This window comes from Mustela nivalis, assembly GCF_964662115.1.
Source record: "Mustela nivalis genome assembly, chromosome: 10".
In the NCBI taxonomy this organism is placed as follows: Eukaryota; Metazoa; Chordata; class Mammalia; order Carnivora; family Mustelidae; genus Mustela; species Mustela nivalis.
The window spans coordinates 32,221,683-32,247,851 of record NC_139029.1 but is presented as its reverse complement, the minus strand read 5'-3'; the positions used below and the strand labels follow the sequence as shown (position 1 = coordinate 32,247,851).

The window sequence follows — 26,169 nt, the reverse complement described above, 5'->3', positions numbered from 1 at the left end:
TACTCGGACATGTGTGCTGTATAACCCCTTCCCTCCCCTTTCCCTAGGACTGTGTTTCTGTTTTCTTTTAGTTTTTTGTTTTTGTTGTAGCATGCTATTTGTTTGTTTGTTTTTCTCAAAGAAACCATCTGCCTCTTGTTTGGGTTTTTAAAAGTAATCTCTAGGCTCAACATGGGGCTCAAACTCACGACCCCAAAATCAAGAGTTGCAGGGTCCACCAACTGAGCCAGTCATGTACCCTTCCTTTAGTTTTTTAAAAGAAACATCGTAAAAGAGTTTAACCTTTACTCAGCTGCAAAAAAGCAGGACTTCTCCCCATATTACAGGATGGAGAGGCAGTCTGTGGTCCTTCGATGGCCCTGGAGGTGATGAGAATGGGAGCCCCAGAAGAGGGAAAATTTGGGGGCAGGAGGATTCCAGGCCAGTAGTGGACAGTGGCCCAAGTTCCCAACCCGTCCCTGTTCTGGGTGGGTCTCTTCCTGATCCTCACATACACATTGCCATCCAACCAAGCTGAGTCCTTCATCCATGCAGCAAAACTACTATGTGTCAGGCCCGCCTTGGGAGCGAGGGACATACGGATGAATAACATCACAATCCTGATTCAGGAGACAGGCACACAGGGAAAGAATTCTAGACTGGTGCCTACAGTTGTGGGTCCAGGCATAGAAAATGGGCAACTCATTAGTTTCAGGGGACAGGGCTGGGGAAGATGCCTAGAGAACTAGGTCTGAAGGGTATGAAGGCAAGGAGAAGAGAGACACGAAGCCTGGGAGAATTGAGAGGACATGGGACGGTCACGACAGTTGCGTGCGGCTGGCTCCTGGGCTGCTTTGAGGTGCGGGAGCGGCCAGATCATGTCGGGGAGCCCGCGCGTTAGCTTGCGTGCCATGGAGGGTCAGGCAAGGACTTGAACGTTTTAGGACAGCCCTGGGTTGCCACCTGGAGCTTCCCAGGTATAGTCTGAAACTGGCCCTCGTACGAGGAGGGCAGGAAGAGATGAGACACAGAGACAGGCCACTCTAGATCGGTGGCTCGCAGGTGTAATGGGTAAGGGAACTGACTTATGAGGTTTTCTTGGGTCACAACAAGACAAGGAGATCTCCGGACCTGCCCGTCAGGTCTTGAAAGTTTATACAGAGGTCTTCAATGGGTTCAGTCTCATGTGCCATTCCGATAGTCTCCACACAACACAACTCTCTCAAGGCTGTATTTCTGGGGCAGCTTCCAGGAGCTGGAAAGTCAAGTGGGACACACATCTGAAGGACAGGAGAAGGGGTGGGGAACTTCCCACTGCCTGGTCCAGCTCATGGGTCAGCTGGCGGTCCCGTTCCCCTAACCCCATCACCTCCCCTAAAGTCACTGGCTCAAGGGTGTGTGTTGGGGTTGGGAGGGAGATGAACTGAAGAAGAAAAGAACAAAAGCAGGAAGCCCCAAGGGGAGGCTGCAGAAATCAGGCTTGGTTGGGGAAGGTGCTAGAAGTGAGTCCAGAGAGCTGGGCGCCCCACACACATGTGTTTGGGGAGTCTGCAGGTGGTGATGTGGTCGCTAGACCCTGGGTAAGGAAGAAGCGAGGGCGCCGTCGGGGACCATGCTGCGCTTTCTAGCCTGGGTGCTGGGTGAGGGCCACAGCTCCCAGGTGAGACGAGGAGCTCGTTCAGGATGAGGACAAAGGGGATTGGATGTTCAATATGTGGGGTCGGAGATGCCATAGTACCCGGGCAGAGGTTCTGCTGCTCCAGTGGTCCTGGACATGGCTTCTTGTTTCGGCTCACCTGGCTCCCTCCTTGGCAGGCAACACCCTTCCATCATCCATCAGCTCAGAGTTTTCTCCAGGAAAGCCCCTAGATCTTGCCCTGAAAGCAATTTTCTCCCCGTCAGAACCCAGGTAGCTCTACGCTTAGTGCCCCTTGGAGGCCTGTCCGGTGTCCCTGTCTCTCTTGGCTCCCTGGCAGGGCTGCGGGGCACCTGATCTTGGATGTTAGAGGTGATCATTGCCACCCAGGAAGTTCTGTGCCTTTAGAAGGGCGATCCCTTCCAGGGCTGACCCCAAGCAGACAGTGACTCTTACAGCCCAGGGGGGTTTCCAACAACCCTTCCGTGCCTCGGGTTGGGGGGGCAGGTGAGGGTGGGGTGCAGAGGGAGGCCAGCCAGTGCAGCAAGTACACAGGCCAAGATATCCCAGTCCCAGAGGTGAGATAGGGTACTGTGGCCTCCAGGGGAACCAGCTGATGAAACCCCAGTGCTTCAGGCTTTACCTCGAAACAGTGCAGGAGCAAATGTGAAGAATTTGGGGTACGCTCCCCCCGCTCCAGACCAGAAACCCATCCCCCCCCCAGTTCGCTCGCACAGTACCAGTGAGGAGAAACCACACCCCTGACTGGGGACATGGCACCTTTGTCAGCTAGAGACACAGAATATAACCTGTAGAAGGGCAGTTGTTGCGGGGGTTGTCGGGGAGGGGGAAGGAAGGTCTCTACGTGAGATGGCCAGGGACAGACAATCACCATGACAGCGGCCACCACTTTTATTGCACACCTGCCACGTGCCTGGTCCCTTCACACACGATGGCATGTGGTCCTCACGATCCAGTTCACAGCACAAGACTGTGAGTCTCTAGAACCCAGGGCTCAGAGAGGTTCAGTCACTTGCCCCAGGCCCCCAGCTGATGAGTGGTAAATGGGGGGATTCCAGTCCAGTCCCGGCACTTCCTGGAGCCTGTGTCCTTTCACTTTGTCACCCGTCACTCTCCTCAGTGAACAGTTGCCAGGATGGTCTCCGGGCTAGGCAGGTAACAGTCACTCCCGGAAACTCCCTGACAGGTGTTACAAGGCAGGGTTGCATTTGAGGGGTGTCGGGAGTAAGGGCCAAGGGTCTTCAGGGATCCCAGAGAGAGGCAGGGTCACACCCCCCCACTTCTGAGGAGACACCCCCATGCCTTCCTGTGGCAGGGGGACAAGTGGGCTCTTCAGCACAGGTCACGCAGCCCCACAGAGGGTCGGACAGTCCTGGGGAGATGGACAGACGCGCACACTCCCCGGCATGTGTCTGTGCAAGCACACACCCACCCACAAGCACCGACAGCCTGGCGCAGCCCTGTGGCTGCTGGGGCGGGGGGCGGAAAGGGGAAGTGGGGCTTGGTCAGATGAGGCTGGCGATGCTGGACGTGGTCTCGTGACGCTGGCCAGCAGACAGCTGGCCTGAGATGCTGAAGGTGCTGCCGTGGCCACCGTGGTCACTGGGGGTGGCGGGGGCTGCTGCGTGGAGGGGAGGACAGTGTCCGCTCAGGCCCACCTGGTACAGCAGCAAGCCCAGCAACAGAAGTGAACCCGTGGCAGCCAGGCCGATGCCCACCGACAGCATGGCAGCCAGCGGCCGGGCTGGGGCAGGGGCAGCGGCCAGCCCGGCCAGCGTCAGGCCGGTGACCAGCACCACCAGGCCGCTGAGCAGCACCACAAGCGCATCGGCCCCTCCGCCGCTCCGCAGCAGGGCCACATGATGGGGCTGGCGAAGACAGTTCATGTCCTGCACGGCCGAGCTCATCAGCTGCTTGACCAGCACCAGCAGGGCCAGCAGGCAGAGCACTGTGCCCGTCGCCAGCCGCCACTCGCCGGAGCGGCTGCTGGTGGAGGACAGCAGCGCCACGCCACCCGCCCCACAGCCCGCCACCAGGACCACGGCCACGGCGAAGCAGAGTGCCGAGCGCCGCGGCTGCTGGGACCACCATAGCTCTACCTGCTCTCCCAGCATGTCTGGGGGCAGCCCCCCCGGGCCCGTCGGGGCTGGAGCCTCTCCTTCAGACATGGCTGGGGGGCAGGCGAGAGGGCAGAGGGCAGTGTCAGGGGTTAGAGGGTGTGGGTCATGGCCTAGAGCCCCCACCACCTGCTTGGCAGCTAGAGGCCCAGAGTCCCGTTCCTCTCCCCGTCCGGGGTGTGGTCACCATCACCTGCAGGGGGGATCACACCTGTTACCTCCCCAAACAACTCACCCTTTTTGGTCTCTCCTGGGAGCCTTGGGGATGGTCCCTGGGAATCCTCCCCAGTGTCCCCCAGCAGCCCCCTCCCCAGCACTGCCACTCAGGAATGCTTCTCCAATGATCCCAGGAGAGTTCCCCCACATAACACATCCCCCACCCCTTCCGGGGAAGCCCCTGGCCCAGCCCCTGACCTCTTTGGCTCTCTCAGTTGCCTGTCCCATCCCGGCGGCCGCCGCCTAAGGAGCTGGTGTCACAGTGGATGATAGGACCAAGAGCAGAGAGATAAAGCCTCATTCAGGATCTGCCTCACATGGCCTCAGCTGTCACGGCTGGCTCCTGGGGGGAGGGTTGTGGGGAGGGAGGGGGCTTATGACTTAACCCTTCTGGAACCAGCAGCTTGACCCTGAACCTTCTTTCTTGGGACTACAGCTACTTCTCTGTGGGTCAGGATCGAATCCCTAACTCTTCCCTTCCCCCACATCTCATCTGATTTCCTACCCACAGCTGCTGGTGCCCCATCCCTCTCTTCCCCAAACTTGGATCTCCCTCCTAAGCTCCAGACCCCTAAGCCAATCGTCACCTTCATGTTCCCTAGTCGTCTCTGATGCAACACTTCCCCGCCCAAGCTCCGTCATCTTAGCCTAGACCTCCTCCTCTTACTTCCTTGTGAAGTGCACGTCTCAAAGAGGCCACCTGTAAACCTCTCTCCACACAGTCCCTGCTTCCACCCCCACGCCTCCTGCCACATCATCCCCATCCAAGCCCCTCTTCCTGCCTCCTTTCTTCATTCTCCCTCTCACCAACCCCCCCCCCCTCCATGCCATCCTCCTCCTCCACCATTATTCTAAAGTGGAGCAAACGGAGGAGGGCTCTGTCCTGTCCTTACCAGCCATGGGACTCTGATGAGGGACCTGACAGTGGTTACTCATTTAACATTTAACCTTCCTCTAGAGGACAGCCAACATGATTCAAACTGAGCAAAATAAAGCAGTTATGGTCCTTGCCTTCAAGGAAAGCCAGCTTACAGCAGGTGTGTATATGTGATTAAAGCCCGGAGTGGGGGAGTCAGAAGAGGGGCCTAGGGGAGGGTCAGAGGGGGAGGGTCAGAGAAGCCCCTCTTAGAGCCTCAGTCTCCCTATTGGAAAAGCGAGGATGATAATATTTATCTTGAAGCATGGGGGCGAGTCATTTGACATTTCCGCTTCAAATGCATAGATGTCCAAAGAACTCTTTTTAAAATAAAAGAATACATGTTCTCTCCTCCAATTCAGGAGAGGACTCCTGCTTTATACATAGGATGCGGGTCGTGGGTTGTTCCAGGAATATGATGAACGTGGTCCTCCACGGGTTAACACCCCTAAAGAGTGGTCCTTCCCCACCCCCCTGCAAGGGCAGCCACTGCACACAGGGTAGGAGGAGCAGATGCAGGTGCCCCCAAGGGAGGTGGGGGAGGGGCCCTAGGAGGGGACCAGGACTGAATCCCAGCATTCCTCAGGGCTGTGACTTCACTGATCTGAAGGTGCTAGCACAGGTGTGCTGGGACAGTGGGGCCAGGCTGGGGGTGGAGTGAAGGTTCTCAGGCAGAGCGGGGGGGGGGGGGGGGGGGGGGGGGGGCGGGGGGGATCAGGGGATCGTGGGGGACTCACAGAGGCCTGGAAGTGCTGGATCCGATGAGGGCAGGCTGGGCCAGGCAGGTGGGGCATTCCATCTCTGTTTCCGGGGGAGGCGCTTCACCTGCTTAACCTGCATCCAGGTAAGGCCTGGGGGTGTGTGTGTGGTGGGGGAGGGGTATCAACAGGTGTTTCCTAGGCAGGGCTTGAGCCGATTGGCTGACGTGGCACAGCTCCATCTGCCTGGGCTGAGGCGTTCCTGGGAAGGGAGGGGCTTCTCTCTGCTGGCTGTTAGGGCTCGAACACAATTCTCAGATCTGGGCAGTAGGAGGAAAGCTGTCTATCTGCCCCAGAGTCGGAACTCTTTAACCCATCTCCCCGGCTCCAAGCCCAGCTCAGTTTTAGTTCTATCCTAAACCTAATCCCAACCCCAGGTGCACTTTCAAACCCTAATTAGATTTCCTAGCTCCGACCCAACCCCTAGCCCACATCTCAGCCCCAACGCCCAGCCCCATTTCCAAATCCAATTCCAGTCCCAGCTTCAAATCCCAACCCCAAATCTGGCTTGAAACCTCAGCTCCAACTCCTCACCCCAGCCGCAGGCTCCATATTCTCCAATTAGATCCTAGACTACAACCTTGACTCTTGTTCCTGAATTCAGCCCCCAAATCCCAGCCCCAGACTCGAATCCTGCCTCAGCCCCAAATCCCAACACCAGCTGATCCCCAAACCCAGGCCCACTACCCTCAGACCTGGATTGGAGCCCATACAAGCCCCTTGCTCTCTTTCCTTTAAAGCCCCAAGTGCCTAGGTTGGCCTCCTGGACTCGGCTCCTGCTGGGGGAGGTGGGACTTGGGAAAGGCTTTTCAGGTGTGAAAAAGGAACTCCCTTGCTTAAAGCTCTTGCAGAATAAACCCTTCAGGGTAGCCACCACACTCCTTTGCTGGGCTTGAGTTGCCCCTTCCGTCTACCCCACACCAGTCATTTGCCACTGGCCCTTCCCCTCCAGCCCGATGGCATGCCCCGCAGTTCTGTGTGCTCTGTCCACTGCTTTGCCCTTCCAGTGGGTTTCTGAACTCAGAGTTCCCCTGCATAGGGTATTTGCCACCATCCAGCCTCAGTCTGGCCAACTCAAATTCTTCAACTGGGATGTCACCTCCTCCAGGAAGCCCTTTGGGACTTCCAGGTGGGTTTATGTGCCTCTGGGACACCCACGGCCCCTGTGCTTGCTCTGCAGCTGCTCTTACCTGAGCCTGTGCTGTAATTGCCTCTATTTACCTACTTGTCGTCCCCCATGACACAGGGGTCTTAGTGTCTGTTTCTGCTAACCACCTGACCATAGTAGGCAGCATTTTGCCTGGCATGTGAGAAGTAATGATAAATATTTGTCGAATGAATGAATGTGTGAAGTGATAGGGGCAGGCAGTGTGCGAGATAAGGCTGGAAGGACAAGTTTGACAGGTTGCACCGGGACTCGGGACTCCAGACTGGGACTCCAGACTGAGGACTCGTAGGCCATGGTGAGGCATTTGGACTCTTCTGAGGTGCCCTGGGGGATTCTGAAGTGTCCCAGAGATGTGGCCGGGGCCCTGCTTCTTCTTCTTCTTCTTTTTTTTTTCTAAGTATTTATTTATTTGACAGAAAGACACAATGAGAGAGGGAACATAAGCAGGGGCAGTGGGAGAGGGAGAAGCAGGCTTCTTGCTGAGCAGGGAGCCCGATGTGGGGCTTGATCCCAGGACCCTGGGATCATGACATGAGCCCAAGGCAGATGCTTAACGTTTGAGCCACCCAGGAGCCTCCCTGCTTCTAATAATAGGGGAATCTGGCAGCACCCACCACATGCACTTTGGGTAGGTGAAGGGGGCCTGCTTGGAGGCGGTTACAGACGGTCACCCATTTCCTGGGTTGGGCCTCTTGCAATGTCTCTTGCTCTCTCTTTTTCTGATATGTGTGAAATAGACAAGGAAAACAAAGTCTGGGTTTTCTTCCCCTTATCAGCTTACAAAACAACCAGGCTTGAGCTGTCTGTGCCTCTCTTAGCTTTGTTCTGTGCAGGTGATGGGGGAGCCGGTCATAACTTGAGAGCAGGGCTAGCAAATAGAATTACAATGTGAGCCACAGATGTGATTTAAAATCTTCTAGTAGGGGCGCCTGGGTGGGCAGTCGGTTAATCATCTGCCTTCGGCTCAGGTCATGATCCCTGGGATCAAGACTTACATCTATCTGGAGGAGCCTGCTTCTCCCTCTCCCTCTGCAGCAACCTCTGCTTGTGCTCTCTCTCTCTCTCTCTCTCTCTCTCGGTCAAATAAATAAATAACAACTTAAAAAAAAAATCTTCTAGTAGCCACGTAAAAAAGGTTCAAAAAAAGGTGAAAATAACATATGATCATTATTTTATTTAACCCCCAAATATTTTCATGATTGTGAATGATTATGATTTCCATGTAGTGTATGATTACAAATGAGTGATAAGATACTTCAGTCCTTTATTCTGGAAATCTCAGTTCAGACTAGCTATGTTGCAAAGGCTCGGTTGCCACATGTGGCCCATGGTTCCCTGACTGGTGCAGATCTAGATGATTTTTCCCCTCGAGGAAAAGTGCAGGCAAGCTGACTTGCTTTGGGGCGGGCTGGATCTCAGGGAGGCCCACGTGGGTGTGCCACTTTGCGAAACTTTACAAAGGTCCCCCTGCCCTGGCGCGAGTGGGGTGAGAGGGGTGAGGGGGTGGGGAGGGTCAGGGTTCCAGGATGTGTGTTCCTTGGGCTGAGAGGCTGATTTCTAACAATTATTTACCTTCCTGGTTTTAAGACGTCAGCCCAGCCAGGCCCATGATCTAGCTGTCCTGAATGGAGCTTGGGCAGGGGAACTCATGAGATTTTTTTCTCCCTTTCCCCCCTAGTGGTTTGAAAAGACCTTGTTGGGCGGTGGTAATGCAGCCTAAAAGGTTCCTCAGCTTACACTGATTGCACGAGTCCTTGGTCTCTGTCTGAGTATTATCAAATAAGTCTGGAGTCCAAGTGGGCAGCAGGCTCCTTGCAGGGCTTTTGAACTGTGTTCCCAAAATAGAAACTACAGAGTTCGCTCAGATGGGCGTCAGTGAAAGCCAGGAGTAGGAGGTGGCAGTGGGCACAGAACACAAAATATGGATTCTTTTTTTTTTTTTTTTAAGATTTTATTTATTAAACTGATGGAGAGAGAGAGATGGCAAGAGAGGGAACACAAAGCAGGGGGAGTGCGAGAGGGAGAAGCAGGCTTCCCGCTGAGCAGGGAGCCTGATGCGGCTCAATTCATGGACCCTAGAATCATGACCTGAGCCAAAGGCAGATGCTTAATGACTGAGCCATCCAGGCGCTCCCAAAATGTGGATTCTAACTGGTCGATTAGATGGCCATTGGACGGTGGGAGTTCTGAGAGGTCCACTTCTCAAAAGAGAGGCCCCGTGGCCCAGTCTCCCTGCTTCTGCTGCATTTCCCCCTCAACCTACTGTCACGTGGGAAGCTGGGCTGACCCTGTCCTCATGCGGAGCTGGTCCTGTCCTTACTATGCACGTGCCTCCAGTGGCCCACCTTCCTCAAACAGCCAAAGTCCTCCCGGATCTCCAAGGCCCTCTCTGATTTCATCACAGCGATCCCTCCCTCACTTGCTCTTGCTTGGAGGCTTTGCATGGGCTGTTCCCTCTGCCTGGAATGCTTTTCTCCCACGTGACTCCCTCCTGCACCTTCTGTCACGTACGTGTTCAAATATCACCTTCTCAGCAAGAAGCCCTTCCCCGACACCCTATAATCACAGCCTTCCCCACTTCCTACCCCCGCCCTATTTTATTTCCTTTATACTCTTATGTTTCTCTGTAACAATTATCACCGCCCAGCAGGCTATATATTTTTCTTATCTGTCTAGAATATTGTCTCTATACTCCCCTAAAACGGAAGCTTCATGATGGAAGGGATTTTTTTGAGTGTGATTCATGATGTCTCCCCAGTTCCTAAAATAGGCTTGCCGTGTAACAGGTGCACGGTGAATGCGCTTTGAATGAATGGTGGAAAGCCCGTGGGTTTGGGAGCTAGATTGACCTTGAAGTGTCAAGCCCCAGCTCCAGCGGGGGAACCAGAGAAAAACTGCTTAAACTGTATGTGTTTCAGGCTCTCCATTTGTAAAATGGGAACAATAAGTACTTAATCTAAATTGTGTGTGTGTGTGTGATTAAATAATATAATTATATTCTTGATTAATTCCAGCAAACATTTACCATTTCCTTTCTCTGTGTTCCCACCAGGTGCTGTTCCAGGTGCCAGAAGACATTGTGCTGAGCAAAAGAGGTGCTGTTCCCACCCTCCTGAACCGCTTTATAGCGGTTTGTAGCTGGGGTGACAGTCCCCTCAGACACACATCTTTGGGAGTATCTGCCCTGTGCACAATGACTGCCTCCCCACCCCAGGGATGAACCCCAGCAACGGGGATCACATTTTGTGACCCATCCCCCTGGCTGTAGCCAGGGGTGAGCCCCAGACTCAAGCAAGGCCCCAAATGGTTCTCTTTTGGCATTTTGAAGTCAGACTAGAGATTCTGTTTCAACTTTGGAGCGGGTACTAATGAGACGCCGAGGCACCCTTTGCCAGCTGAGCTGGGGGTGGAAACCGGTCTGCAGAGATGGGTGAGGACAAGAGAGGGAGGGGTGGTTTCAGCTAGGCTCTGGTTCAAGTGTGTCTTGAGGCCCGGTTGTATCTCTGCCTGGAGATTCCTGAGACCAGCCCCACTCTCACCCCCTTGCCCAGCCCGGGTGATAAACTTCCCCTTTTGCCTTAAACTGGCTGGAGCTGGGTTTTGTTACTTGGACCTAAAGAAGGGCTTCCATAGTTCTTCTACTCAGAGCTAGACTCTCAAAGTCCCAACTTGAATATACTTACTCCACCAGAACACAGAGGCGGTGCTAGGTGAGTCCCAGTCCTGAGTCCCAGTCCTGAGTCCCCGTCTACACGGGACACCCCTGTCAAATCCCAGTACGCAACATGCCCTAGATGAGCAGTAAACGCCAATTCTGGTACAGGATTGGTCATCGGAAGCGATGGCGAGGGTTAGTTCTTCCGCCTGCCTGGCGCCCTGAGGGGTTATGTCCTTGTAAATTTGCTCTCTCATCCAGTTAATCTCCAAGCCTAAGTAGGCCCTTGAACCTCCAGTGGTCTAGGGGAGCTTACCCTAGCAGAGCTCAGGAAGAATGAACCCCATGGCAGGGCCTGACACCCTCCTTTGTGACCTCTCACTCTGCATCCAGACCGATGATTGCAAGGGGGTCCTACCTGGACACGCTCATATTCCCAGGGCACCGGCCGTTGCACCATAAATGAATGAGTCCCCAGAGCTTCATAATGGACTGCGACCAGAGGAACAAGAGTGGGGTCTGTATGCCAAATGCCTGGCCACTTGGGGGACCAGTGGGGTCCTGAAGGAGGAGGGACTGCCAGGCCCGCCTACTCTGTTAATGGCGGGGGGGGGGGGGTCAACTGGCTCTAGGCCACTGGGAGGGAAGTTGTGAAGGCAGAGGTTGGCCAGTGGGTTGAGAAGCTCCCCATGGAGACAGGATAGGCAAAATGGAGAGAGGTCTCCTCTGTGGGAAGCCCAGTCAGCGGCCCCCAGCAGCCGGAAGTAGGAACAACAGAGGAAAATGGAGAGGTGAACTGTGTCGCTAAGCCCTGACAGTAACTTACTTTCTTTCTTTCTTTTTTTTTGTCACGCAAGTGCCTTACCTCTGTTTCAAAGAGGACTATCTCAGAAAACAGATTGCCAGCCACCAAGACTTCTCTGTTTCTGAGATCTTGGTGGATTTCAGCAACTGACCAGCTGATACCCTCTCCTCCCGCTTCCTACCCTTCAAATTCCCATTCTTGTATTTAAAATAATGATCCCAGAAACCATAGGCCCCCACGCTTGACCCCAACAGGGCAGAACCCCAGGCCTGTGGGATGGCTGTCTCTCCTCCCTCCCTCTCCCTCCCCCCGATCCTGACCTTGCTGTGTAGCCCTGGTGTTATTTCCACGTCCCCCAAACGATAAGCCTTTCTTTCCTGATGGTGGTTGCTGAAGGGAGTCTGGAATCGTAATCAGAACCACAAGAGCCAATCTGGCCATGACATTGGTTATGGAGAGGTGGAGGTTGGCACGGAACAACAAGACTATACTTCGGGCTCCAGATTTGCCTGCAAGAAGAGGTTCCCCCGCCCCCCTGGGCAGCTGAGCAAACACCCTGTCCCTTGCTGGCCCAAGTGCCAGGCATGGCTGGGACAGGGCTCTCCCTCTGCCTGAGCATCTGCCTCCACTTCCCTCCCAGCAACTGAACTGCAGCCAGCCAGCAGCTTAGGTGAGCTGAGCTTGGGAGTCATCAGCTCCCTCTACTTCTGGTCTAGACTTTCCTGGCTTCACACTCCTGTCATCTCTGCCATCTGGCCCAGGTTGTATGTGGTGTTCCTCCAGAGCAGGCTTAAAGGGCTGGAATATGGAGGCTGCTGGCAGCCCGGGCCCACAATCCTGGCCTTGCCAGGACGAGCCTGGATCAACCATTTCACCCTTCTCAGTCTGGATTTCCTCACTTGGAAACTGTGGCCCATCTTGTAGGTGAAATGTGAGGTCTTGATTCTCAGGCATTTTTAGGTCGAAAGCCCTCTTGCTTGAATGTCGCTGCATCCTAGTTCCAGTGAATTTCCTTCTGGCCGGCAGAAGAACCACAGGTTTGCTCTGCATGTCCCCTCTTCCCAAATCCTTCTCCCTCTCTCTGTGTTGGGCTAGCTCCCTTCATCCCGAAGTCAGAGGCATTCACGTCTCTGCATCTCCACTGCCACCATCCGGGTCGCTGTCTTCTTAGTCATGGTTGGCCACAGCATCCTCCCCACAGTCCCTAGCCTCTCCTGTTGGGTCCCTCCATCAATGCTCCACCCAGACACACAAGGGAACTTTAAAAACAGACCCAGCCCTTGCACCCACGGCACTGAGAGCCTAGTGGGAGAGGCAGCATCCCACCATCAGATGGATGTGTTCTAGTGGGGGTGATGAAGGAAAACAATATGGTACATGTAATCCAGATTGAGGAGGAAGGGATCGGGGACTGTCTTTCTGAGAAAGCAGCATTTCAACTACCCTCTGAAGAAGGACATTCACTGAGTGAGGCGTCAGGACAGAGCATTTCAGGCAGAGACAACAGTATGTGGAATGACCTGGAGGCAGGAAGAACTTGACTTTTTATAGGAACTGAAAGGAAGTCAGTGTGGCAGGAGCCTGGGAAGGGAGGGCAGGGATGGCTCAGGGGCTTTGTGTTGGCCTCTGGACAGTGTCATCTCTGGCCTTCAATACCCTGCAGCATCGGGCTCTGCTGACCTCCCTGACCCCCATTTCAAGCCATTTTTTTCTGCAAAGGTAAAGCCAAGAGCCTGGTTCGGAGTGACATCTGTTCTAGCCCACCTGCCGGGCACGATGACGTCACGGTTTGTTGTCTCGGTGGTTAAATCAGTCAGGGGGTGCCGGAATCACCTAGAGGGCAGAGGACATACTGGGTACACACTAGTCTGAGGGGGATGAGCTGGCACCTGTGACAGGGTATAGGCAGCCGCACCCTGGAGGCCCAGAAAGAGTAGACGGGCAGCAGGAAGCTGGGCCCAAGTCTACTGTGTTGGTCTCCACAGTGACAGGCAGCCCTGTGCCTGGACAGGGATAAGTAGCAATGGCTTTGGACAAGCTGGAGCCGCCCCTGCAAGTCCTCAGGATACCTTCTCTCCCTCACCCCTCTCTGGCTCCCTGGGTAAACAGAGAGTTGGACATGGTTGCTGGCAAATATCTTTATTCTGCCCAGGGGCAGGACAAAGAGGTTGGTGTGGCCAGTGCCACAGGTACTGGAGGGACAGTACAGGATTGGCCTGAGGGCAGGGGCACAGGGGCATCAGCAGATGGCTCACCAGAGGGGATCAGTTGGTTTGTACCTCAGTGTCCACTTCTGACTGGACCAGGGAAGGAAGCCGAATTCCAGCAAGGGGGTGGAAGCCCGGCACCTGCTCTTGCTCTTGGATCTGGTCTCTGAGGCGCTGGATTTCTAGGCGTTGCATTTCGATGATTCTCCCGGTTTCTTCTTGCTCATTCAGTCTCATGGTGGGTGCGATTCCAGGCATGTCCTCGCTGGACACTGGAAGGCACAGAGCAGGACTTCTGTGGGCCTGTTACTAGACTGCTGTGAGGTCTTTGAAACCAACTTACCCCTCTTCTTCCCTACTGTCCCCTGATTTATTGAGCTCCTCATAATCCCAGATGCTAGGGGCAGAGGCAGGCCCTCTCACTGTCTGGCAGAGATGGAAGAATGAAGTGACACTTTCTCCAGAGTGAGAAAGCTTGTGTCCTGAGCCCCCCAGGCCCCTCCAGCGGACTCTGCTCATTCCCCCGCGCCCCACTCCCCAAGCAGGGTGGTGTTCTCCTGCTGACCTAGGTCGGCTTCCAAAGCCCCCGGTCCTCCTCCTCACATAAGACCCCTGCTCCAGGAGGCAGACCCCTCTTTAACCCTCCTGGACTGGCAACTCACTCATGCCTTGAGGACCTTCCCCAGACTCCATTCTCCTGTCTCAGGAGCTGCCATCATCCCACGCAATGCCAGTGTCCACGACAGTCCATGGCTCATCCCATTCCCTAGACCCCACAGGCTGAATGCTCATTTATGTTCTTGGCCTCCATGCCATGTTGGCACCCGTTCTGTGGGTTCCCCTTCCTCAGCAGGCCTACGACCCCACACCTTCAAATCTCTACCGTAGTAACCCATCCTCCCATTCCCACCTCTCTCACTGCCTTCAAGATTTCTGCTCTTTGACGGAGCATAGATCTCTTCTTTCTGGACAGTTCCGTTTTTTACCCACCAAATGGGTTCCTTTTAGATTCACTACCTTTTCTGTCCAGTTAGGCTCACTGTGGGTCTCTCTGCCATTTTCTTGACAGCACCCTCGAGGTTCTAGATGCCTAATCTCCCTGCCCCGTGTGCTCTGCACAGCCTGAATCTGAGATCATCCAACCACCCATTCCCATCTGGCCTGTTGTGTGCTACCTATGAGATTCAAATTCTCAGTTTCCAGCCCCAGACGAACTTCCTGCCTGTAGTCAGCAAATTCTCATTGCCCCACTCCGGCTATGCTTCTGAATTTTGACCTGTCCTCTAACTCCTCACCCTCTTTAAAGAAAATTATGGTCAAATATAACATAAAATTTACCATCTCACCACTTGGAAGTATAGAGTTTGGTAGCATTGAGTTTATTTACATTGTTGTATAATCATTCTCCAGAACTCTAGCAAGCACTCTCATGCCTCTGTTCTGCTTTCTGTCTCTAAGAACACAATGCTCTAGGAACTTCGGACAAGTAGAATCACACAGTGTATGTTTTTTTGTGTGTCTGGCTTATTTCACGTAGCCTGATGTCCTCAGGGTTCATCTGTGTTGCAACGTGTGTCAAAATCATTTCTCTTTCAGGCTGAAGGATATTTTATTGCGTGTATATATTACATTGTTTTATCCCTTCATTCAATGATAGACATTGGGTTGCTTCCGCCTTTAGGCCACTGAGAATAATGTTGCTATCACCAAGGGGTTACAAATAACCTGCTGTCAGTTCTTTTGGGTATATACCCAGAAGTGGTTTCTAGGTCATATGGTAATTCTGTTTTCAATGTTTTAAGAAACTGCCATGTTGTGTGGCTGCGCCATTTTAGGTGCCAACCAACAGTGCGCTAAGGTTCCCATTTCTCCAGATCCTCACCAATGCTTCTCCATTGGTTTGTTTTGAGAGCCGCTGTCCTAAAACATGTGAGGTGGCATCTCATCATGGTTTTGTTTTGTTTTTTGAAAGTTCAGGTTTTCTCTTCTTTTCTTTTTTTTTCAAGGATTTTACCATTTGACAGAGAGAGGGAGAGAGCACAGGCAGGGGGAGCAGTAGAAGGAGAGGGAGAAGCAGGCTCCCACTGAGCAAGGAGCCCAACATGGGACCCCATCCCAGGACTCTGGGTTCATGACCTGAGCTGAAGGCAGCTGCTTAACTGCCTGAGCCACCCAGGCGCTCCTCATCGTGCTTTGGATTTCATTTCCCTGATGATGAGTGATGTTGAGCATCTTTTCATGTGCTTCTTGGCTATTTGTGCATCTTCTTTGGAGAAATGTCTATTCAAGTCCTTTGCCCATGTTTCAACCTGGTTGTTTTGTTATTGCTGTTGAGTTGCAGGAGTTCATTACATATTCTGGCCATAACTCCTTACCACATGTGTGATTTGCAAATATTTTCTCCCATCCCAAGGGTGCCCTTTGACTCTGCTGATTGTGTCCATTGATACATGTGAGTTTAAATTTTTATGTAGTTACTTTTTCTTTTGTGGCTTGTGTTTTTGGTGTCACATCCAAGAAATTATTGCCAAATCCATCTTCTCCCCAACTCTTCACAGATGACATTGACATCTACTTTGCTGACAGTCTGTGTCTCCAGCTCCCAGTCAAGCTCCTCTCAGCAGAAGAGGGGTCTCTTTCCTACTCACTGCTAACTCTTCCCTGCACCTCAGAAGTTAACTCTAGAAAAGAATCCATGTTGGAACACAGTATTGCAAGGAGCAAGTTGTCAGCAATGCCCAGAGGCCAGCCTTGCCTTACGCTTGTAACTGGTCTGAAGATGGAGCCAGCATTAAGAGTGCTTGACTCATCCCATTCTTCCTGAGAGAAATCTAGACCATTCTCTTCTTGCTTTTGCTCCTCAACTCTTCTTTTTTTGGCAATATCTAGGCTCTTGATCTTTTAGTATTTCTTCTTTTTCTAGCTCTTGACGCTTCCTCCTCCTGCTGCTACAGGTTGCCCCTGATAACCATCCTTTTGGTCAAGCTGTGGCCTGGCCCTGGGGAGAGCAGCACCCTTGGGGAGGGACAGCATACCCAAACCAACAAGCCCAAGCACCTGTGTCACTTGCCTCTGCCTAGTTTCGGTTTGCCTCTCCACCTGCTTCCTTAGCTATTTCCTCTTTCCTGGTTACCAGCATAGTTTTTGGACTAAACTTTGTGCCCTCCCCACTGGCTTTCATACTTAGTTATTGTCTTGTTGCCCAGAGAGATCCAACCTGTGTTTGTGAAGCCACAGTCCTAGAGATACGTACCAGACTGAGCTCTGCCCTGCCACTGGCCATACCATCCTCTCTTTGTCTCAGTGCTTCACCGGGTGCTGTAAGGGTCTTGATGCAGATTGTAGCTTTAAGCTCCTCTAGGTTCTGCAATCACTGGGTGATGTCAGTGAACCTCAGAGGTTTGGCAGTGAGAGGTAATGGATAAGGAGTATCCTAATTGGCATGGGGAGGGGGAATCAGACACTGCAGCATTATAAGACAGCTCAGGGTTGACACAGCTGCTGGCTGGTGGCTGGCCTCCAGAAGCAGTTGTCTCCTGAAATATCCCTGGCCTGGGTGACATTGTCCATTAATGTTCCCAGGGGTGCAGCTTTGTCTCCTGAGAGCAGTTCATGTGGGCCCAATGTTTCCCCCTCTGTCTCCTTCCTTGGTCTGTGAGCTTCTTGAGGGCATGGGCTGGGCTTATCCTGTTTCTTCTCCTCACTCCCCAATTCTCTCGCATTCTTTGATAGTGAACTGCCTGCTCATCAGAGTTTGGTTCCGTCTTACAGAGTCCCCCTTTGATGGTCCTTCTTCATGTGCCGTGGGTGTGTAAACCCTCCTGTCCTTTTCCTCCATGATTGGGTCAAGTCAGTGCTCTCCTCCTGGCCCCGTTCGCCACCTTGCTCCTCATATCCCCCGTGTCCTCTTAGTCCATGCTCTGCTCTGATCCTGCCATCTACCAAGAGCTGGGCAGTCTCCTCTCTGCACCCTGCCTGCAAGCTTCTTTTGGGAGATTGAGTTCTGATTTTAAATGATGGGAAATAAGAATGTGACTACTAATACATTTGCATTTATTTCTACTGTTTTATTTGCATTTATGTTGGTGTCACTTTTTCCTTTTCTTTTTTGGCCTTTTCAAAACTTAGGGGGTTTTCCCCTTTACTGGTTTATAAGGTATACATACTCTTTCTTTTTTAATAGTTATCCTCAAAAGTTTAAGAAGCATATTTAACTTAGAGTCCAAGACTTAAAGTCCAACTTTACCTTCTTGCAAAACAATACAAGACTTAGAATGCTTTAGCTTTGATCCCCCTGGTTAAATGCTCAGAATTTTAGTTCTGTCTTGGTATTGTGATCCACAATTTAGACATTGTTAGTATTGTTTTATACAGTTGTCAGACTTCCCTCTGGAATAATTTTTCTTCCTGACATGTATTCTGTGACAGTTCCTTTAATGAGGTTTTGTTGGTGACAAATTCTGGTTTTGTTTGTAAAAAAAATTTTTTTCTCGTGTTTTACCAGTTACATAACTCCAGGGGACAGTTATTACCTCTTAGCACTTTGAAGACTCTATTTCAGAATTTCTATGTGGTTTACACTGCTGCTCTTGGGAAGTCAGGTATCTGTTGAATTGTTACTCCTTTAAACGCAGTCTCTCTGTTCTCTGGCTGCTTTTAACATCTCTGCCTTTGGTTTTCTGCAGACCAGGTATAGATTTCTTTTTATTTATCCAGCTTGAGCTCCCCCGGGCTTCCTGGACCTCACGATTGGCATCTTTCATCAATTCCGAAAAACTTCCAGCTATTCTTTATCATAATGTCTCCTCTCCTCATTCTCACTTTCTCAGACTTCAGTTAGACGTAAGCTGGGTTATCCTATCCCATCTTCTTTGTTTCTTATTACACCTTTGTCCCTTTGGGCTACAGTGTGAGTAATTTCTTCATTCCTTCAGTTCACAAAGTCTCCTTTCAGATACCTCTAACCCCTTGTTCAGTCTGTCCATTGAGACTAATTTGCAACCTATAGTTTTCATTTCTAGGAGTGTTTTTGGCTCTTTTTCCAAATCTACCTAGTCAATTTTGGGAAACTCTTATTTTGTCTTATTTCCAAGTTTCTATTTCTTTCTTTTTTTTTTTTTTTAATTTTATTTATTTATTTGACAGACAGTGATCACAAGTAGGCAGAGAGGCAGGCAGAGAGAGAGAGAGAGAGAGAGAGGAGAAAGCAGGCTCCCTGTGGATCAGAGAGCCTGATGTGGGACTCGATCCCAGAACCCCAAGATCATGACCCGAGCTGAAGGCAGAGGCTTAACCAACTGAGCCACCCAGGCGCCCCTTAAGTTTCTTTCTTTTTTTTTTTTTTTTTAAGATTTTATTTATTTATTTGACAGAGAGAGATCACAAGTAGGCAGAGAGGCAGACAGAGAGAGAGGAGGAAGCAGGCTCCCTGCAGAGCAGAGAGCCCGATGCGGGACTCGATCCCAGGACCCCGAGATCATGACCTGAGCTGAAGGCAGCGGCTTAACCCACTGAGCCACCCAGGCGCCCCGCCCCTTAAGTTTCTATTTCTTTAAATATATTAAGTATTCTTATTTTAATAATCCTACTATCCACGATCTTTTTGATTTTATCCTGTAGATTGATGTTTTTGTCATGTTTCACTCGTGGTGATTTATTTCCTCCTGTATTTAGTGATTTTTTGATTGTGAGCTCATGTTCCTTAAAATGTTATCTATAGGAATTCTTTGACAACCGTGTTTAAAATGTATTCTTCCTTAGCAAATCTGCATTTGCTTCTGCTTGGGACCTGGACACACTGCCAGTGAAACTAAATCTTCAGCCAAGGTTGCTTTGAGCCACAAATTAAGTGTAAATTCTGGACTTAAACCTGCCCGAGAGTATGGACTTTTGGTTAGACGTTTTCAGGGAGAGATCTTTTCTCTTGTGTTTTCTTTCCTTCATCCAGAGTCAAGAATGACAGATACTTATCTCACCTATCTCCCTCTGTAAGGTATATTTCCTCCTCTAGTTAGCATATAGTTTTCCAATTCATTCTGTATTGATCTGACTCCATTTCTTCCTTCTTCATTCCTTTCCTTCCTTCCTTTTCCTATCTACATATTCACCAACACTTACAGGGTTTGTTGATGTTGTTGTTATTTGATGATAGTGATCATAATGGCTCCAGGTCATGATCGCAGGGTCATGAGATCGAGCCCTGTTCTGGACTCCATGCTGGCATAGAGCCTGCTTAAGATTCTCTCTCTCTCCCTCTGCTCCTCCCCTTCTGCTTGTGCACACGCATGTGCATTCTTTCTCAAAACAAACAAAAACTGCATATTTCTATTGAGTATCTTTTCATATGCTTATTAGACATTTGTGTATTTTCTTTGGTTAAGTGTCTGTGCAAGTCTTCTCTTCACCAAAAAAATTTTTTTGGTTGTTGGCGAGTTGTAGGAGTTTTTTATTTATTCCGGATCTCAGTCGCTTATCAGACATATGACTTGCAAATATTTTTCTCCCATTGTATGGATTGTTTTTTCACTCTTACTGAAAGTGTTCTTTGATACATGAAAGTTTTAAATTTTGATGTAGTCTAGTTTATTTTCCTTTTGTTGCCTGTGCTTTTGATGTCATATCTAAGAAATCATTACCATATCCAAAGTCATAACGCTTTTTTCCTATATTTCTTCTATGAGTTTTATAGTTTTAGCTCTGACATTTAGGTCCTTGGTCTATTTTAAGTTAATTTTTGTATATGATGTAAGGTAAGGGTCCGACTTCATTCTTTTATATGTGGGTATAGTTTTCCCAGCACCATTTGCTGAAAATATTGTCCTTTCCCCATTGAGTGATATTGGCACCTATGTTGAAAATCATTTGACAATATATGTGAAGGTTTATTTCTGGGCTCTCTACCCAATCCCACCGCTCTGTATGTCTGTCTTTATGCCAGTACCACACTGTTTTGATTACTATAGCTTTGCAGTAAATTTTGAAATCAGGAAGTGTGTGAAATTAGAATGTGACACCTCTAATTTTGTTCTTCTTTTCCAAGATTGTTTTGGCTATTTGGGATATCTTGAGATTCCACGTGATTTTTGGAATAGATTTTCTATTTCTGTAAAAAAAGTAATTGAATTGAGATTTTTGACAGGGATTGTACTGTTAGTACAAACATAAGATGTTTTCCCATTTATTGATGTTTTAATTTTTTTCAACAACGTTTTATAATTTTCAATGTATACGTTTTTTTGCCAGCATATTTAAGTTTATTCCTGAGTATTTGTTCTTTTTGATTTATTATAAATGCAATTATTTTCTTAATTCCATTTTTGCTCATTGTTAGTGTATAAAAATGCAACTGATTTTCTGTTGATTTTGTATCCTGCAATTGGGATTTTTGATCTTTTGCATGAAACCTCCCCCATGCTCTTTAGAAGTTTGTAGGATTTTTCCTTTGTTCTCTGGTCTTTGGGAATTTCATTCATGATCCATCTATTTTTAGCCATTGTATTGGCTACAATGTAGATTGAACAGCTTCTAAAGACTTTCCCTTGTTTTTAGCCCCATCTTCACCCCTACCTCCTGATATATGTGCTTCAGCTAATTCCTGAACCTTGAGGGGGTTCTGTGATGTACATTAGGTTTCTTCTAGATTCCCCACTTCTGGCCTAGGAGTCTCTAAAGTCAGTTACTACTTATCTTTCCGTTTCCCAGCTTTCAATATTTTGTGTCTCTTTCTTTGTTTTCTTTGATCTGAAGGTTTATTTATGTCATTTTAGCAGGTTTCTAATTAGCCATCTTTATTTGGAAGTTCTAATTATATGGTTTTAATAATTGAAAAACATGCAGGTCTGTCTATTAGATCTGTTAGTTAATTGTTTTGTGAATGAAAACTTAATATAAATGCTAAAATTAAAATAGTGGTTTGGGGATGGCAACCTGTCCTGTTCAGATAAAGACTTTTTTTTAAAGATTTATTTGTTTATTTTACAGGGCAGTGGAGGGGGGCGCAGAGGGAGACAATCTCAGGCTGAGCCTAGAGACCAACATAGGGCTCTATCTCATGACTCTGAGATCATGATCTGAGCTGAATCAGGAGTTGGATGCTTAACTGACTGAGCTACCCAGGCACCCCCAGATAAAAACTTTTTAAAAACCAACTGAATTGGTCAATCTTATACAACTTAAGGATATATATTTTGAGCTAACTGGTCTTCGTGGCCCCATGTTCAAAATTAGAAGTCAGACTTAGGTTCTTCATGATCAAAGCAGACAGTTGGAATATCTGTCAACTGTTACAAATGAAATCTTCCTTGAGTAAAACTATAGCACACAAATGATCCGATGTTGGGTTTGTTTTAAAATAATCCATATTGATGGGAGAGGAAATAACTGGGGTTATGGATACTGATGAAGCAAGAGAGACAGGAACTGATACTCATTGAAGTCAGGGAATGGATTCATGGGAATTCATTAGACTTTTCTTCCATTTTTTAAATATGCCTGACAGTTTCAACAATAGTAATAAGAAGAACTTGGCTATATCATAGAGTATCCTGAGGAGGTCTCAGCTGATTATTTGCTGGGACACTTGGGCATATTTGAAACATTTTTTAAAGGGAGGCTTTGCAGTTGTTCACAGGCACATCTACACTTCCCCTGCATCTCCAAGAAGTCAGGTATCTCAATCTTTCTAACACTCACTGTGCTCTTTTTAAAATTTTTTTATTTTTTTAAAAAGATTTTATTTATTTATTTGACAGACAGATCACGAGCATGCAGAAAGAGAGGGGGGAAGCAGGCTCCCTGCTGAGCAGAGAGCCCATGTGGGGCTTGATCCCAGGACCCTGAGACCATGACCTGAGCCAAAGGCAGGGGCTTAATCCACTGAGCCACCCAGGCATCCCACATACTGTGCTCTTGTGTCAGGTCTTTAGACCTAATATTGTCACTACTTAGAGTTCCCTCTTGCATCAACTCCTTGACTCTAATGAAAAGGGTACAATTATACATATAATTGTATTGTGCTGTCACAATTATATGTATAATTTTGTAATAGTTTAAGAGTCCCAACAAATTACAGAGACTTCCTGTGTATACTTCAGTCACCTTCTCCCAATGAAAACCTCTTAAGTGACCATAGCACATGAGACGACTGTGAAAGACTGTGAAAGACTCAATCCACGGCCAATGGCAGGTTTCCATTCATCAAGGCTTCTAAGCTCTATTCCTGAATGTAAACCACCAGAAAACAATATACTCAAACCACACTGACTTAATTTTCCATGGAAATGCCTTATACTCTCCATCTTTATTGACTGTCCAGATACGAAATGGATACCTGAAGAATGTTTTTTAATAGTCTGAAGACATACAGTTAAAGGCTGTCCACTGTGTGATTTAACAGCCCTTTCATAAGGATCCATGTGTTAAGTTTCTTACAAAATTTAGAACCAGGGAAAGGTTTGTTTCCCTAGGAAAAAAAAGCCTCCAAACCTTCTTTTTGCCATAAATGAGGACTATGTAAACTATTGTGTTTTTCTGTTTCTTTTTTTGCCTTGGCTGTCAGAAATTCAGAACTGTAGGATATAATCGCAGTAACTAACTCATTTACTATTTCAATGTCATTCTTTCTCCCTTTCCATTTGAATATTTCTAATCTTTCTTTTTGTCTTTATTTTAATTGCACGGGTCTACAATCCCTTATCCTCAATCCTAAAGTGCCAAAAGCTCTAAAAATGTAAAGTATTTTAAAATTTATGAAGTTCAGTGTGAATATTCATGTCTCACTACAGAAATACAAATGTGTTTGATTTCAGGACCCTGCCTCAGACTCCTCTAGGGATGTTATGTAATATGCAGTATATAGTACGCTCTTTCTAAAATCAGAAAGATTCTGAATTCTGAAACTATAGCTAATGCCAAGGATTTTGGTCCCGCACATGTTTGCATGTGGCAAGTGCCTCACAGATCCTTTGGATAGCAGGTGTACAGCATGGAGACGTTCCCAGAAGACCATGGGGTAGATGTGACCTGAGACAGAAAGAATCGGGAAAGGTAGCCTTGGAAGACAAAGGGAGACTTCCTTGTGGCTGCCATTGGCTCCTTGATCCCAGTGCTCATCCCCTTTGGCCACTGGTGATATTACCTGTCTCTGGAACATCTTGTGGTCGAAGTTTCTTGGTCAGTTTCAGAGCTGCTTCGAGGTCATAGACTTGGGAGCGGGTGAACTTGAGCTCCCTGCGGAGCTCATTAATTTCCTTGATCAGGGAGACATTTTCCTGTAGAAAAGAAGAGAGAATGAGTATGGATGGATGAGTGATCAGTGGGCACAGGGCCTGCCCTGGCCTAGGGCTGAGGGCGTGTGAAACAGACAGGATTGGGCCTGGACCCAGATTCCTCTGCTGGGTACGAGTCCTAATACTAGCTCATGGGTCAGCCTCTTGAGGCACCAGCTGATTTGCCTTCAGGTGGACTCTGGCAACACAAGCTACAGATAGAGTGTACCAGTCCCAAGCATCCAGACCCTTTCCAGCATCAACAACAATGCTTTTCTAAGCATTCCATATGAATTGAATGTGTTACTACAATAATCTTTTGAGGAAATTCTATTTTAATCACAATCTTATAGTAGAGGAAACTGAGGCATAGAGAGGTTATGTCACTTGTCCAGATTACATAAACAGCAAGTGGCAGAATGACTCTGACAGTCCGGCTCCAGAGCTCTGAGCTCTTAGGTGCTGTGCTATATTTTATTCACTTTTCCCCCATTTATTTGTTGAACCTACTTTTATATGGTATCTGGTATGGCCCTGGGATACAGACAGAAATGAGAAATGGTTTCTGCCCTTAGCAGCATATTGTTTAGTGAGGATCACAGAAAATAAATGAATAATGAACATTTGCTATACTCATGGACAGTTCACTTCTCCTATTTTTGTTTGACAAATATCCATCCATCCATTCACCCTTCCATCCATCCATCCATCCATCCATCCATCTATCCATCCATCCGTCCAATACTTACTTGAGTACTTACTATGGACCAGGCACTGTGCTAATCCTGAGGAATATCGAAAGTAAGACCAGGCCTCTGCCCTTGAATAGGTGAGGGTTTAGTGGGGGATCTGGGTGTAACTGAGCATGGTGGTCACCTTGCTGTCATGGAGGGGTGGAGCACAGAGGAAAGGCACTTAGCCCTGCCTGAATGACCAGGGGGGATTCCTAGGAACTGGTCCCTGGGCTGAGGCTGCAAAGAGTTACGACGGAAAGGGGAAAGGGGCGTGTGTGGGGGGTCACATACAACTGGAACAGCAAGAAAAAGGCACAGAAATAAGACATGGCTGGCGTGGGCAGGACTTGCTGCTGTTCTATATCGCCGGACACAAAGTGCGGGGGGGGGGGGCCCATGGTGGGGGCTCTGCACCTGGAACCAAGCAGTCACTTCTGTCTTCCCTTCCCACACCTTAAATCTCTGCTTTCCTTCTCACACTCAGCCTGAGGGCACTGAGGGTGCCTCCGTGAAGGTGTCCCTGTCACCATGGGTCCAGAGGAGGACTGGTTAGTGTATTCTGTTTGGCTTGTCCCCAAACACATGAGACTGCTTCTCCTGTGACAATGCAAACGAATCACCTAAGGATCCTGTTTAATGTGGCTTCTGACTCAGTCAGCCTGGGGCTGGTCCTGGGATTCTGCATTTTGAACTGGCTCCTAAGAGATGCTGCCGCCAGCATGAGGGCCAGACCTTCCGTGGGGAGCAAAGTCCTCGAGGGTCAGGGCAAATGCAGGCCAAATCTCCATAAAACATATCTGTGCCAGGGACTGCCACCACTCGGGACACTTCCCATAGTGGGAAGTATGGAGTCGGTCCAGAGAACAGGGTGATCCCAAGCACTATAGTCCATGAGGCACGACATCCACTTCTCTGTTGGGGGGATATGCCCGCAGAGCCCAAGCGCCTGGAGACATCCTGACATATTCTTTCCCTCCAGAGCCTCTGTATCTGAGCCTGTCAGATATACTTTCAGGTTTTTAGTATATCACTTAATTTCAGCATTCATTAAAAAAAAAAAATTCTCTCAGACGCCATGCCCAATTATTGCTGATCCCTTGTTTTCAGGCTGGGCTTTGTGCTTTTTTTCCCTACAAAGTCAGCAGATTTCTCCGGCTGATCTTTTTCTCTTTTAAGCAACCCAGGCCTTAGTGATGAATCTCCCACATTTCCTTTCCAGATGCTCTCCAACAAAACTCGCTGCCAGTTTCCTCCCCTGGAACCTCTCCACTGCTGACTTTCTATTGTGATTTGCTCAATTAAATATGTATGTATTTGGTTCTAAGACCTTGGACTCTGCCTTGTGTGTAAGAGGCGCTCAATAAATATTTGTGGGATGGGTAGCAAATGAATAACGAATGCAGCAGATATCAAGCTGAAGTCATTCTTCCTAACAAGGAAATTACAAACTAGGGGGTAAAGGTTGGACAGGGGAGACCAGACAGAAGAGAGATTTAGGGGAGATTCAGGGAACTGGGGCAAACCTGCTCTGGCTCAGGGGCTCGTTCCACTCCCCTCTTCATGGGCGTCACTTAGCATCCCTTCGCTTGCCTCCTTCAATGAAGTAACAATAACCAGAATGAAGATTAGAGACCACGGAAGGTATCATTTGGCCTGCCTTCTCCAGCTGTGTCTTAAGGTACTCCTTGCTCA

General features: G+C 49.1%; 2 protein-coding genes and 2 long non-coding RNA genes across 13 annotated transcripts in view; 2 read left to right on the top strand and 2 right to left on the bottom strand.

The window, feature by feature from the left end:
- Window positions 1–268: 268 nt before the first annotated feature.
- Window positions 269–5,774, bottom strand: TMEM125 (transmembrane protein 125). Of its 7 annotated transcripts, none has more exons than XR_014299718.1 (4): window positions 5,623–5,774; window positions 4,168–4,312; window positions 1,718–1,856; window positions 269–1,234 (listed from the first exon to the last, which is right to left on the bottom strand). XR_014299718.1 is itself a non-coding variant. In XM_082687174.1 (3 exons), the coding sequence occupies exon 3, from the start codon at window positions 3,802–3,804 to the stop codon at window positions 3,142–3,144; it is 663 nt and encodes a 220-aa protein (XP_082543300.1). In that variant the 5' UTR covers window positions 3,805–3,946; window positions 4,168–4,220; window positions 5,623–5,763; the 3' UTR covers window positions 2,510–3,141. The 7 variants fall into 7 exon arrangements, 4 of the variants coding, with proteins under 4 accessions (XP_082543300.1, XP_082543298.1, XP_082543299.1 ...); XR_014299719.1 differs by having other exon boundaries at window positions 1,776–1,856; window positions 5,623–5,771; XR_014299720.1 differs by lacking the exon at window positions 269–1,234 and having other exon boundaries at window positions 1,664–1,856; window positions 5,623–5,761.
- On the top strand, window positions 5,642–10,394 carry LOC309842661. The gene is made up of 2 exons (XR_014299721.1): window positions 5,642–5,729; window positions 9,864–10,394. It is a non-coding gene; the product is annotated as an uncharacterized lncRNA (long non-coding RNA).
- Window positions 10,395–11,123: 729 nt separating this feature from the next.
- The window catches only part of LOC309842662, a 40,059-nt gene continuing 25,013 nt past the window's right edge, over window positions 11,124–26,169 (top strand). The window contains exons 1-2 of the long non-coding RNA XR_014299722.1: window positions 11,124–11,941; window positions 25,697–26,155. This is a non-coding gene — a long non-coding RNA (uncharacterized lncRNA). The remainder of the gene's footprint in view (window positions 11,942–25,696; window positions 26,156–26,169) is intronic.
- CFAP57 (cilia and flagella associated protein 57) overlaps window positions 13,395–26,169 on the bottom strand; it is a 69,989-nt gene continuing 57,214 nt past the window's right edge. For all 4 annotated transcript variants that reach the window (XR_014299717.1, XM_082687164.1, XM_082687165.1 and 1 more), the window contains 2 exons: window positions 23,614–23,746; window positions 13,395–13,750 (listed from right to left, as the gene is read on the bottom strand). Coding sequence is in view for 3 of the 4 variants with exons in the window: in XM_082687164.1 (XP_082543290.1) it covers window positions 13,536–13,750; window positions 23,614–23,746 (348 nt within the window). In the remaining variant the exon portion in view is untranslated. The remainder of the gene's footprint in view (window positions 13,751–23,613; window positions 23,747–26,169) is intronic.